Source organism: Ammospiza nelsoni, chromosome 1, assembly GCF_027579445.1.
Source record: "Ammospiza nelsoni isolate bAmmNel1 chromosome 1, bAmmNel1.pri, whole genome shotgun sequence".
NCBI classification, from domain to species: domain Eukaryota; kingdom Metazoa; phylum Chordata; class Aves; order Passeriformes; family Passerellidae; genus Ammospiza; species Ammospiza nelsoni.
In genome coordinates, this window is record NC_080633.1 from 130,628,428 (window position 1) to 130,643,301 (window position 14,874).

The 14,874-nt window shown below is 37.4% G+C and overlaps 1 protein-coding gene across 1 annotated transcript in view; it reads left to right on the forward strand.

The window, feature by feature from the left end:
* Positions 1-14,874, forward strand: part of RGS22 (regulator of G protein signaling 22) — a 60,142-nt gene that overhangs the window by 15,225 nt on the left and 30,043 nt on the right. Inside the window, exons 5-15 of the mRNA XM_059480529.1 lie at positions 655-740; positions 2,606-2,792; positions 3,238-3,409; positions 4,444-4,707; positions 4,821-5,058; positions 5,604-5,765; positions 6,641-6,812; positions 8,425-8,501; positions 9,008-9,113; positions 10,958-11,083; positions 12,644-12,745. Of these exons, the coding sequence (XP_059336512.1) occupies positions 655-740; positions 2,606-2,792; positions 3,238-3,409; positions 4,444-4,707; positions 4,821-5,058; positions 5,604-5,765; positions 6,641-6,812; positions 8,425-8,501; positions 9,008-9,113; positions 10,958-11,083; positions 12,644-12,745 (1,692 nt within the window). The remainder of the gene's footprint in view (positions 1-654; positions 741-2,605; positions 2,793-3,237; positions 3,410-4,443; positions 4,708-4,820; positions 5,059-5,603; positions 5,766-6,640; positions 6,813-8,424; positions 8,502-9,007; positions 9,114-10,957; positions 11,084-12,643; positions 12,746-14,874) is intronic.

Sequence of the window (14,874 nt, forward strand, 5' to 3'; positions counted from 1 at the left end):
CAAACTACTCCTTGGAGGCCCCTCTCTTTCTGCTTCAATGAGGCACTGAAGCTTAAACTGCCTGAGCAGAAATTTGTTGTGGCCCCAGGTGATACCAAGCGTGGGTTTCCACTATGAGAATTACTGTGTACAATGCAGTTATGCAGTGATCCAACACATAAAAGCATGAGAGGTGATAACTAATTGGATTTCTATTTGTTTTATTTTGGTTTTATTTTCCAGAGCTTTCTCATTATGAAAGTATAACTTAATTTAAGGTTCTTTACTCTTCAAATTTTTGAGGAAAAATAATATCTATTATTTATAAAATGTGTCAAAGTCAGAAAGCAGCAGTTTCCTGCTGCAGAAATTTTTTGTGCATGTAATTTGCATTTGAAATTGTGCAGTAAAAGAATGATTCATGCACGCATTATTTCTGAAGAAAAACCACTCATGATTTGTTACAAAATTTGAACTCTTAATAGGTGAAATCAGGTTTAGATCTTCTTAGCTTTTAATAGGAAAGTAATTTTTCCAGCGTAAAGGTGATGTTCATTCTGTATTTGTTTTCCTGAGACAATGCTTCTGTAGAAGGGGGATGTAGAGAATCAGTTAAGTGGCAAGTTAGTCAAGAAAGTAAAGAATTGCAAAAATTTGGCATTTCTTTTTTAATAGCAACTTGATCAAGAGCAAGCAATTGAGTGGATTAAGAAAGAAAGGCTTCCAGCGTTTCTAGAAAGTGACTGTTACTTTGAATACAGGTATTGCAATCTTTTATGCTGTCTTTTATTTATAAATTTTTACATTTTCCTCTTTTGTTTAATAAATCTCCGTAGTATTCTTAAAGTGGTTTTGCCCTCTCTTGTCCTGTTCTCTTTATTGTAATGTTTTATTGACCTGGATAAAGTTAGTGACTTTTTTCACTCATGCTTTTATTTTCCTTGACCATGAATTACATCCTATACTACACCATTACAAAGAGGGTAAGAATGGGATTTACTGATTTCTAAATCTCTGTACCTCAGAGAAGTCATGTTAGCAATGCATCTTTTGCTAATAAATATGTAAGCCATATAAGTAGAAGTTACAAGTCTATGAAATTAATTTGGAAAAAATAGGAAGTGTTTTTTATTTTAATTATTAGTCTAGTGTCTTTGGGGCCTCTGTCAGAGTTTAACAAAGTCCTCTGTGGGATGCCATGGCGTAGCTGGATGATTTACTGTTAAAAACTTGCAATGTTTTTCCAGATGTCCATTCAGCAGATGTTCAGGAGATCTAGTGTGCATTTTTGGGAAGACCTACCTCTATATCCCTTAAGGCTGTGTCTAGATGCAGATGATTGTAGCATATTTTAGGGGTCCAAAAGGAGAGGCAGCCTGGAAATATGGTTCACAAAACTCATATTTGCTGATTGTAATGGCAAAGTGGCTACTGGGGTATAGACTTATACATTTAAAAAATGTAAAATGTTTTTTATTTTTGATAACCTGGAAACCGCACCTAAGTTCAAGGGGGAAAAGTGTGCAAAGAACAAGCAAACTCTGAGAGTGCTGAATTATACCTTTGTTAACAGCCTGCTTTACACATATCTTGGCCCCATGAAACAATAACTTTGATCTTCTGCTATAGCAAACTGTTTGATTAAGCAGAGTTACCAAGAGAATTGCATAAAACCATCTTTAAGCATGTACCTAATTTCAACTGACATCAGCAGTTCAAGCTGCTTTTCTGAATCAGAATCAAGGTAAGTTCAGATGTGAAGATGAAGACACCCTAACTCTAGAAATAAATTGTAATTGGTCTCCAATAGTGGGCACAAATAAAACTGAGCATTCACTTGGTTGTAGGCTCAAGTGTAGGCTTCATCTTCCCTTCACATGTGACTTGGTTGGCTTTGTACTTGTTTCTAACTTAACTAAGTTCTGCCCAGTTCTTGGGGCCAGAGCATCCTCACTGTTGTCATGTGGTTCTAAAATTGCCTTTCCTGAACACTGCAATATGTTCACACTAACACAGAGTAGCACTTGTGAACTGTTCTTTGGAACAGTACTTTGGAATCCCTATAGGGCGGCCAGCTCAACACAAGAGTGCCAGCTGTCTTGTTCTCAGCTGCAAGTTCCATCAGTGTAATCAGTGCTGTGGCATTCCTGCTGGAAGTCTGCTTCTGTCAGGACCTGGAGGTGTAGTCTTTGGTAGTGATACAGAACTTCTGCAGTCTGGGAAAACAGTTCAATTTTAGTGAACAAAATGTTCAAGGGAATCTTGGCAGGGCTTGGAACTGCAGAGATAAATGCAAAATCCTGAAAGAAGTGTACTGGTAAAGCTTGGTAATGCAAGTAGGGCACTATTGTGTGCTGGTGAGTTGTGCAGTGCAGTAGTGGCATTTACAGATGTGACAGCTGTTGAAGGCTGAAATAATACCTAGCTGGATTGATACCTGTGGGCCCCTTCCAAATCAAGATATTCTATAATTCCATTATTCTATGAAAAAAGCATAATGAAGTTCTCTGTAACCATTTTTTTAGATAGACAGTTTTTTAAAATTGCCAGTTCTTTGAGGAAATTACCTGTTTCTCTGATTAAAAGCTAAAATTAATTATTTTCTTGTCTCAACATTTAATTTCAGACTAGCTAAATTGATATCACAAGTAGAATGGAGCAAGACTGGCATTAATTTCATTATAGATAGTGACTACTCTCCCTGGATAAGGATAAGGAAGCAAAGCCCAAGTTCTCCCTCTCCTGAGGTGGAGGAGGATGACTCTTCGTTGACTTCATTGACTATGAAGAAGTTCTATGTATCACTTGGCGAGGTAAATTAAACATATTTAGTAGGTTTAACATCAAGATAGATTGAATGAATTGGGTAGAATTATTTTAACCGAGGTCACAATCTAATGGGACAACTGACTCTTGAATAACCTAGTCTAGTGCCAAAGGGTTGGAAATAGATGATCTTCAAGGTCCCTTTCAACCTACACCATTTTCTGGTTCTCTGATCCTCGAAATAGCTTTTATATTCAAAGTTTTTTTATACTATAGAAGAAGGTTGATGAGTTGTAATACAACTTAAACAGAAGCTCAACTCATACAAGTATGCTCAGCTACTGTCACACACCTCTCTGCATTGGGAACTATCCTTACAGAAATCTACACAAACAGACTGCACAGAATTCCTATGGACAGTAAGCTGTAGCTCTCAGAAATATGACAATAAACAGAGAAATTTTAATTGTTCTATGAAACTTCTTTTCCTAGGCTACAGTTTCTCAGGTAAAGGATTGGTTTACCTTGGCAAAACAAGGTGGTTCTGTGAAAACAACCGATTCATATACGCATCCTGTAGTTTCTAGTAAAATACAAGATACTCAGCATTTGCCTGGGCAGCATAAAAGAGATGAATCATTGCCTGGAAAAGGTCCCCTTCTGGGTAAGTAATGAGTTCAGAGGGGTTACATAACCCTGTGGTTGGTAACACAGCTCAGACTAGCTGGAAAGGAAAGGCCTTCTAAGGAATTATTGCTAATTCCACTTGTTACCTTCTGAGTATCACATGGCATCTGAGGCTTCAGACAGGCAATTGTTTCTTTCCATAGCTACAACATTAAGTGAAAGTTTGATCTAGTAGCCAACTAATTTTGTGATAGTAGTAGTTTCTTTTCTTACACATTTCTGTCTCATAGAAATCTGTAAGTTTCAGTTGAGTTGTTCTGGGTTTTTTTGGGGGGGAGAGGCATTCATATGTTTTGAAAGACTTTCTTGTCTGGATTCTTTGGGTATTTGATAGCATATGATGTGTTTCAGCCATCTTCTTAGGGTGTTTATGTTGGGCACTTAAAGGTCTTTTGGCTGCCAACTTTTATGAATCTTGTAAGATGTAATCATTTGGAATCCTGTCTATCTTCAAATTTATTTGAAATTGTTCGGCAAGTTCCAGAGGTTCTGGGAGAGAAAATACAGATGCACATATGGACATATACCTCATTGCACAGCCTTGCTTCTGCTTTTTACACAGTAGCAAGAGGAGGAGAAGCCTCAGCTCATATGTTAGGAGCTTCCTCTCTTTCCATTCTCAGAGATGTATCTCTTTCCCTAATTGCCTTAGGTCCTGAGAAATGATTCTCCATGTTTCACTTCATAGACCTGTGTCAAGAGGCTGTGATTTTTCTTTGTCAAGTGAAAACGAGAAATAGTTTAGAATTAAGAAAAGATATTTAAAATCACACTGACTTTTATGTTAATATCAACACATTTTGCCATATATAGTTAGGAAATTATGTAATTGCAGAGCAGGGAATCTCTCTGCCATGTTCCTAATCCAAGTGTCTGTCTGTGACAGTGGCCAGCACTGGTTAGATGTGGCTTATTTTCAGAGGAAGTTGAAGGGAATGTCTGACTAGTTAGGCAAAGAAGCAGGTTACCTGTCTAAGGAATGCCACAAACAGAGTTTCCTTTCCCCTTCAGGGCCAGCATCTGCAGAAGCCAATGTTACCAGTGAGAGGTCCAGAGGGGCTGAGGAGGTCTACTCTGTGGCCGTTGCTGAAGCTGTCTCCCACACACGGTCAAGAGTTTATGTACACCCAAAATGGCACAGTGCAGCAGAAGAGGAAGATGAACAGGGAAGCACAACTTCTCAGACAATGGAAGAATTCACACCAATATCCTCTCAAAATGCAATGAAGGAACCCATTTCAGAGCTGACCCTCCTGTCAGCTGCTGACATTGAAAGTAACGTGAAGTTCCACAAAACAGCCTGAAGTGTTTACACACAAGCTAGTGAATAATGAATTTGCTCATGGTGCTGCAGTCACTCTTTAACCTAAGTTCTTCTCTACTTACAGCCTTAGATTGCAAGGAAGATGAAAGAAAACAAGGAATCTTAAGTCCAAGTTCTGAAAGTGTTGGGCCAGACAGCAGGGCTGCCTGGTGTCTTAGTCACGGGACGTACGACACTGGTAACAGACACGAGTTTGAAAGATTCAAGAAATTCATTAAAGGAACACTTGGGGAGAGGTACTGGTGGCTCTGGATGGATATTGAAAGACTAAAGGCTCTTAAGAACACTACAAGGCAACAAAGGTACTTCCTGTTATTTAACAGTTATTCCCATTGCTTTAATACTTGTAACCTGGAGAGATGAATGCAGGTTTTGAGATTTCAGAGTAAATTGTAATGTCTGAGTAAACAGACACAATTAATGTGTGTCCTGACAAGATTTGGAATGACTCTACTGAAGCTGATAAAACTCTTTTTGCAGAGTCATGTTTGCAAGGCTTACATGAAGTCAGAATCATATTATTAAGGCTGTGTTAGAAAGAGATTTGGAAAACAGATTGCAACAGAAAGAACCTAAAGAATAAAAGAAATTAAATTCACGAGTAGGACATCAGTATAACAAACTCCATTAATAAAAGATCCTGCTGGATTCACATAGTCTATTTTATAGCACTATACATTTTGTCTTATACACAACCTGTCTCTAATTTGTGAAAAAAATATTTTGGCTTCTGCCACTTGCAGTTAAAAACATGTTACATGGCAGCAGCTTAAGCAGTAGGATAAATTGTACTCAGTTCTGTACAGCATTTGATACATGTTTATGTGACTATTTTTGTTGACTGCAGGCAACTCAGTAAGATGAAAAAACTGTACCTGCTGAGCAGTGGAGACTATTTCCTCAGTTCAGAAGTGTTGCTCAGACTTGAGCTACTGCATGGAGATCAGTGGAATATAATGCATTTAAGACGGATTCAGCCTGAAGTAGTGAAACCACTACTTCTTTACTGGTATGAAGAAATGGACATGAAATAAAATTCTGTCCATTTTCTTTGATAAGCCTATTATTTCATGCCACTTATACCAGTGCAATTGTTAGAAACAATGTCAGTGTAAGTACTAGCACATTAATTTTTGGCTGAGCCTAAACTGCATTGCAATCTGCTGAGAAGCCTGGTAGATCTGCTTTAATAAGCCATTGTCATTTTTCTACCAGAGAATCTGAGCTGCTTTGTGGATCTCTGCCTTGGGATAAAGTTAAAATTTAGTCTGCAGGACAGGGAAACTCTTCCAGGCACAGTAGGTTAATTCTGTCCTAACCTGTTCCCCATACTACCCTTCCCAAGTTCTGAGGATGCTCTGTGTATATGCCTTCATGGGATTTGAGCCTGAGACTTTACTGTTCAATGCCTGTCATACAAAATGCCTTTTACATATTGACAGCTTGAGTGAGGATATAAAATCTAACCTATTTCCAAAATATGGGCTAAATTTTTGAAGATGTTCCTCCTCCCCAAGGGGGTTCAACAAATTCTAGGCATAAGCCTGGAATTATGGATCCTCACATGAGTTGTGGTCTCTGTCCTGGCCTACAATCCTTTCCTATGCTTTGCTGTAGGATGGATGGGGCATACCTTCCTGCATACTGATAGAAGGGTTTGTAATGGTGCAGAATTTGCAACTTAAGTTTAATTATGTGTAGTCTGCTTTTAGATTTGGAAGCATGCGGTATCTAAACACACCTTTGACAGTAACTGATTTTTAATCCTAGGTGCATATAGCACCATGTCTTGGTACAGTAAACAACGTCACTGAAAAAAACTGCTAAACAGCCCATTGTCTCATTACTTTGGAAAGTTCTACTTATTAGCTTTTTTCTCCCTAGGGGTCCCAGATTTTGTGTCACTCATTCAACAGCAATAGATGCTGCCAGTGCAAAACTGAAGTTTTGGCACACATGTCAAGAGAGGCCAAGAATGGATGTTGATCCTTTCCCACAAATAGTATCATTGTTGCCGTTGACCCAAAAGTCTGACCTACCACCTTCCCTTCTTCAGGTAAGTAGGATCACAACATTGGAAAACAAAGCTTTTTCCTGCCAAAAATAATGACAAAACTCCTTGAATTCAATGGAACAAGAGAAAGGTTTTTAAGTAAATATTTAGCCAGCTGATATATTGAAGATGGTTACATATAAAAATGCAATAAAATTTCATTATACTTCATGCAAAAAAGTTGCTATAAATAGAGTCAAATTATCTTCTCAGTTACACCCTGGCTATTTCCTAAGTCCTTTGGATAGATATTTTAGCTGGAAGTTCTCAGAACTGCAAAATTAAGTCTCTAGCAATGCAGCTTCACCACTCGGCCTTGTCTTAATCCAGAGTAATTCTTACAATTTCACTACAGTTAACCTGGATCTATTCCTCATGTCTATAAAAAAGTCAGAATTCTGCTCATTTTCTATCACTACAGCCCTTCAATCATTTACACATGTTTACTTTCTACAGAGGTCCATGAGTCACTCAACAAACCTTTTCACAGTTTGTAGCTTATAGGTGGCCAGTTCAGTTTTGTCACTTTTCTTCCTTGAAAGCCTGAGTGTGAGAGGTAACTGCAATAAAAATTACAGATTTTCAGCAATACAGTGTTAAGCCTCAGAATACTTGGTATTTGGAGAATGTGGATTGAAATTGTGGTTCCAGTATCAAGAACTGTATAGGCTATGCCACAGATTTGTCAGCACACTCTGTCAGTAACCTCTGTTACTTTAGGTTGGATAATTTGGGGCTACAATTACTTCCTTTGAAATCTGATTCATGGAGATAATGGAGGAAAATAGTGGGACAGATTTCCTGTTTAGCAGAAACTGGATTCAGAAGCCATGTTCCCGGTGATCATGGCAGAAATGGGAGCAAGAAGCAGCTGAGTCTTACAATGACCAGTTCACAAGGTGTGCTAATGAGCCAGGACCAGCTGTAGGTCAGGCAGACAGGAACCTGCTGGTTTCTCAGTCCCTGTTGAATTTGACACAAATTAGGATCTGGTACCATGAACATTCACAGAGTCACCAAATGGCCCATTTCTTGCTATTATTTCTTTTTTCCTACAAGAAATTTTGACTTTTGAATCTTCTAACTACATTGTGCTTGCAAGAGCTTAGGTAAAGCAGCAGCTCTGGGTGAATTTCTGAGGGCACTCTGAATGCAATTGGCATCTCCAAAAGGTCAGAGTATGATTTTGTTCAAAATAATAAGTGAAGGTGTGTCAGAATGACCCCTTTCTCTCCCAGTCTGAGTGATTGTATCTCTCTTACAGTGAGCTGACTTAAGTTAATCGTCCTAAAGTTTCACAAAACATGTTCACATGCTCTTCACCTGACATCCTCTGTAGTTCTGTACAATGTGCTTGTAGCATATTTCCACCTGTTAAAAATGCATTTTCTAAGCTGTAGTGGTTATTAAGGTATGCTGAAAAATCTTGAAAAATATTCAGAAATTTTTGCAACTTGCCAACTGTTTTTGACCAGTCAATGAGAACATGTTAAGAAAACATAAAGGTGGAAAAATAATCAGAATTTCCTTATTTTTCTGTAATGTCTTTTACAAAAGTAGAACAAACTCACCAACAATTTTATTAAAACTAGCTAAACCAAATTTCTCTTTGAAGAGGTCATCAGGATTACTACCTATTCTCACAGGAAGTCGGACTCTCCAAAGGGATGATATTTCTAGCATTAGAATGCGGTAAGTACTAAAGTCCCTTGTGTATCTTTCTGCACAGCAATATACCTCAAATATTTATGGAAGTATTTTAGATTCTACTGTTTTCATTAATACTTTATTACAATTATCTGCTTAGTGAAGCACAGTTATGGTACAGATTGTTTGCATGGAGAATTCCTCCCTGGCTGATGAGTTTCTCACTTGTTTATGCCACAACACAAAAGAGTTTATTTCCCCAAATACAAATGTTTTCTCTTATGTAATAGTCAATATTCTACGCATTCATATTCTTTTAACCTGTCAAAAATGCTAACCCATAGAGTCATGCTATGCCAATGATTTCCACAGAGCAATATGAAAAAGGTATTCTACTATTTTTTCATTGTAAATTTAAACTCCATGTACTTTTTCCTCTCTATTCACTTTATCATTACACCAGTTTTTTGCCGCTTTTTATTTATTTATTCTACAAGCAGCCTTAGATTTTTCTTAAATATGTATTGAAGATTTTTTTGTTTGTGATCCAGGCCAATGTCAGTGAGCACAGATGTGATTCATAGCTTAGCTCTGGATGGGACTAAAGACTCAGAATACCAGAGTCATAGAAAGTACACCTATGCTGAGCTTCTCCATGTAAGTATGGCTTGAAAATATTACTTGTCTTGAATCATGGGTTAAAACACTTTATTCTGCAGTATGAAGTAGTCAAAAATGAAGAGAACTTGGTTTAATTTTATGAATGTCAATGCTTTATGCAGAGGTATCATTAGAATGTCAGCATTTTCTCTGTTGTATATGTCACCTATTGGATAGGAAATCATGGCACACACGGAGGTTTATTTTCACTAGAAAGTGTGGATCTTCTCCATAGTGACCATGTGTTCAGTAGGCTATGATGGAAAGCTCTCTGGATAAATGCTTCAGTGGAAGTCATTGCCTAGGAAGGTATATCAGACTTACAGAGAAAACTGAATCTGCCTTAGAAAGTCATTAAAGTTATAACATTCATAGAGGAAGAGGATTCATTTGTACCATCCCTCTTTATTGCTTGTGTACTTCATTCTTTTCTTTGTTGAATTATTGCCTGCTAAGCAATAGTTGAGCAAACCTCAAGAGAGACAGGCTGCACAGATGAGCCTTTTCTCAATAACTGCTAAAATGCTGACAAATCAAACATATGAGATGTCAACATCTGGCAATCTAAAATATATCCAAAAACCTTCTTGTTTGTGGAATGGTCTCAAAACAGCCTGCTCTTTCATGGAGGTATTGATACCCATAGCCTTACAACTAAAAAAAAAAAAAATTTAAGAAATCTGGGCCCACCCACATGTGCATGGAGTTTGCTGAGCACTTGAATACATGCTTGTTTGTTTTGCACTTCAAAATCACACTTCATTAATTTCTTCACTGCAATCATTTTACCTTGTTTTTGACAGAAAAAAAAAGGTTATTCTTTGCAATTTGGGGACATTTGCAGTTAGGAATGTACATTCAGCAAAAGTTCACACCATGAAATATTAGCTTTTATACATCATATGCAGTTTCTGTCTTACCAACAGAAGAAAATATCATACATTTACACTGGTTAGACTGGAACCTACAGTCAAGACCTCACAGTTTGCCATCACAAATATGAAGCAAAGGGGAATGCAGGGATTCATAGTTTAACTTCATACTGGGGAGGGAAATCTTCCTACTCTGCTTCAAAAGTCTGGTTTCCTCCTGCCCTTCTCTCCTATTTGGAGAGAAGCTGATTGCCAGCCACCACACTCATCTGCTTCCACTTCTGCTATCAGAGACAGCAAATCAGCCATAATTTCTCTCTTGTGATCATCAGAAGCTAATTTACTTACAGAAGCCTTTTCTGCCTTCTCTGTGAGCATTGACAAAATGGATGTATTCTTCCTCAAATGCTCTGGGAGCTGTGGTAATGAGCGTGGATTTCTGGCTCGCTAAATTGCTCATGATTTTGTTGCTCATGTCAGTGGTGTAACCCCAGAAGATGTATCTTTTGTTCCATAATAGTTAAATATTTTGAATCTTGACCAAATAGCCACCTCTTAACTTCTCTTAATTCAAAACACAGTAGCCTGAGCTGAGACAACCTTTGACAGCTAACTGATGTCATTGGGTATCACTGGAATTCCACAGAGCTAAAGACTTAATGACAGAATTAAGGCCAGGTTTGTTTTTCTGTTTTAAGTATTGAGGAACCACCTAAGGGATGCAATAATCACTTAGCTTCTCTACATGTCTTCAGTCATCAGATTTATTCCATTGGATGTGAATATTTAGTGGGAAAATGGTGGTAAGGGCCATGATCAATTGCATATGTAGTAGAAAATGGAGTCTACTTCCTTGGGATGAAGATACTAATTGAAAACACTTCATGGCCTTCCTTTGCAATGTAGTGACATTTGAAAATAATGAAAGCCTGTTATTCTTTGCTGTATAACTATGTTTTATTTGTCCAGGGGAAAAGTGTTGCTAGCAGTGTGGTCTTCAGGGGATCAGGAATTGAAAGCATGCTGCAGTCTCTTTATTTGGAGAACAGAGCAGGCTACTACTTCACACAATTCTGTGAGAAGTCAGGGAATGAGGTATGAATATTTTCCTACTCTGTGATAATTTAGTCCACAATTGACTGAATGCCAAGTTATAGAGGGCAGCCAGACTGAAAAAAAAAGAAATGGAGAAAGAAAGATTGATGACTGGATGAATTATTACTTGTGAGACTTCAATCCCTCAACAATAATAAACTGTTCACGTATATATGCAAACTAATGACAGGTCTTAACCAAGCTGTCAGATTCTTACTGTCTCAAACCCATTGGAATTCTTATTGTACCATCAGGGATAAAAAAAAGGCTACTCATTTTTAAAAGTTACCCATTAACTTGGCACAAAAAAAAGAGGTCTTAACCCACAAAAAACCTTTTTAAAAAGATGGGAAACCTGATGTGCTATTACTAACAATAATTTGATTTCTTCTTAATTTTTGGGTCCAAAATCTCCAATAATTTTAAAACTTTCTTATGCTTCCATGAATCTCCTTGTATGTCTGAGACATAAACACTATTTCTTTTATGTAGTCAGCAGATGTATCATTCATTGCTTGGTGTAAATTGAGGATTGAATTGGAACAGTTTATGCATATTGAGTTAGTGTTTAGTGGCTTTGCAGAAAAATTGAGTCTTTAGGGGAGGTTTGAATGCAATCAAGATGGACATCTGTTTCACCACTAGCACAACCCAGAATCCAGCAGCAGTAGCTAGAAATGCCTCTGGCTTCTAGAAGGCAAGATCTAATGTTTCCAAAGCTAAATACCTTCAGCTAAAACTATTAAATGTGCATAGAAAGAAATCTAAATGAAAGAAACTTATTTTTCCATTGGAGATAGGCAACCACCCAAGTGCCTCTAGCCTTTCCAGGTGCCAGGCTCCTTTCAAAATTATTTGCTTAAAGTTTTCTCTTCAGCTGTGAAGCCTATTTCACTCATGTTCCGGGTCTGGAAGACTACAGTTTGTGGAACAAAGTTCCCCATCTCTACCTTTTTGGAATGGATTGTTTATTGGTTAGTGATGGGAGTTTCAGGGTATTTTTAAGGTCTAAACCCTATAAACACATGATTAAAGCAGAGGACTTGGGGAAAGATCTAGACTTCTGAAATATCTTTTGCTGTTTGTTTGAATTCATGAAATGAGGCCAAGAATCTGGGTCTCAGAAATGCGTGTAATAAAAATGTAATGATAATCCCAGTACAATGTGTCAAGTACACACTATTTAATTATTTTGGTTTTTGCTGCAAAACGCTATTTTGCCATGGCACAAACTCTGCATGTCCATTATCAGCATCTCTTCTTTAGCACTGGCATTATGCCACTGAAATGTGGTTACTCTTCAAATGTTAACTACAATGTTAACAATTTTAATGGCCAATTATGCATAAAGGATGCAATAAAAGATAGAGTATCACTCTGACAATGCTATGAAATATGTTGTTCTTCTGCCAGTATGCAACAGAAGATTAAATCCATTTTAAATTGAACTTGATTTATGATGACCCCAAGGAGCTAAATAATTACTTGCTTTGGAAAGTCAATTTTTTATAAAATTGTGATATTTGGGTAGCAATAACCTACAATATTTTTCATCTCTAGTTGTGGAAGAACTGCGTGTACTTTTGGTTCGACCTACAGGCTTATCATCAGCTTTTTTACCAAGAAACCCTTCAACCTTTTCAAATATGCCAGCAAGCTCAAGTAAGTTGTAAATAATGTGGTTTTCTTTCAAAAATACATTTATTAGTTCCCTTCACAAATGCATTTGTTCAGTGTAAAGACTGAAAAGAAGATAAAAAAGTTTCCAAAACTTGACAACCCACACCAAAGTAAATCTGTGTTGTGGGCAATAAAAGAAGCTCTTTGGATTGTTTCCATGGAATTTCTTGATTCAAACATTAAACATGCATAGTTTGATTTCCAGGCTCTGCAGCCTGTTCCCAGTTTTATCTATTATACTCAGTTTACCTAAACTCCCCTTTGCTACACTGAGTCATATTTGGAAACTGTCTGCTTAGTGTTAACATCAGAGATAGTGTTTTTTCTAAACCAACTAATTGCGCCTGTACCTTTCCTTCCATCTCCTATGTGGGTTAGAATTGCAGATTTCATAGTACAGACCTCACATAATGACCTCAATAATGAAATTTGATCTTTGTTAGTCCTGTTCAATTTTTATGATTGTCAGGGTATCATTATTATATTTACCATGGTTGTCATCCCCTAAATAGATCTTTAGACCTTCATTTAATGTTAAGTGGAACCGATATTTCCTATAAAAGAGTATTTTAATTGAGCATGCACTTAGCCCACAATGGTGCTGAAGGCAAAGTACATTGATTCCATCAGGGAAAGAAACTGCAACAGTGTGATATCATTAGAAGAACTACAAGGAACTTCTAAAATCACTTTGTGAAACTTTGGTCTGATTTTCCTCTCTAAACCTTGTGTAGGAGTATATCCTATCCACATATTTCAATATATACTGTAATAGAGCAAACTACTTCACATATCATTGAAACAAATATCTGTAGAGGGCAGGTGAGAGTAATCTCTTTATATGACATGTTCCTGAGCATCTGGACATTCTTGAATTTGTCTTCTTTTGCTTCTTGGAGGTTTTACTGGGAAAATAACAGAAGTTTGCATATTTGTCCAGAATTCTCATCTAAATCAGTGTTATTTGTACCGAAACTCCAAGCAGAGGCCAAGGCATGGGTTCCTCCCTCTTCTATCTCGTACTGGGTAAACTGAACCGAATTTACCCAGCTGTTTTCCCCTCCAGCTCTTTTTATGGCCTGAGGCTGTGGGCAACTGATTGTCCCCTTAAGTCTGACTGTCTCCTGCAGCCGTCCATGCCTGTGTGTGGCTGGGGACCTCCTCACGCCAAGCTGACCATATCTATTCTGTATCACCATTTTCCTATGTGTTTTGTTTCAGGCCAGAGCTCACCTTATAGTCTCTGATGCTTTTCATTTTTGTTTCATTTCACACCAGTTTACATTCTTTTTGTAGTGGTTGCATGGCTGAAAATTTAAGGCCCAGGTCTTTTTTACTAATCTTATTTCCAGTGCTGGCCTGGTGGTGACAGCAGAACATCGTACAATCAGTGTTACCAGGCAGTACATACACATAGCCATGAAAGTAAATACATCAAAACTAAATATGTGAAACTGTTCCATTAGCATAACTAACAGCTGAAATGTAACATAACAAATCAACACATGTGCTGCAACATTTGGTATCATTCTCAAGCTTGCCTTTTAAGGCTGCAGAAAAATTATACTTGTTTTCATTGGAACACCGTAAAGAGTCAAGCTGCAACCAATCTTCAGAGTCTGCTTATGAAAGGGATGCCTTCCCAAATTCTGCACTCACCTTTGGCACAAGAAGACAGTCACTCCAAATACTCCTAAGAGAATGTGAATCAGATTCACATGACACATTGTCATATATATTTTACTATTTATTACAGAAAGAGACATGTAGAGACAAACAGAGTGTTCCATATGTCTGCTGCCTGCTTCCTCTTAGAAACAAGAACAAACCTTGATTGCTGGGTATCTGCTACTCATTGTTTCATTTGTTAGGCATTGCTATCTCAGCTTTATAACAGAGTAATAAAATGCTTTCCAAAGTATATATGCATTCACCTGGGGAAAGAAACTATGGTGAGAATGAAATTTGATGGATAAGAATAATGACAAGTACTGGTAATCACCCAGGAACATACATGGTTATTCACTATAAACATATGCACACAAGTGTAAAAAAATTTGAAAATAAAACTGATAAAGAAACATAAAATGTTTCTTTATCAGTTTAATTTC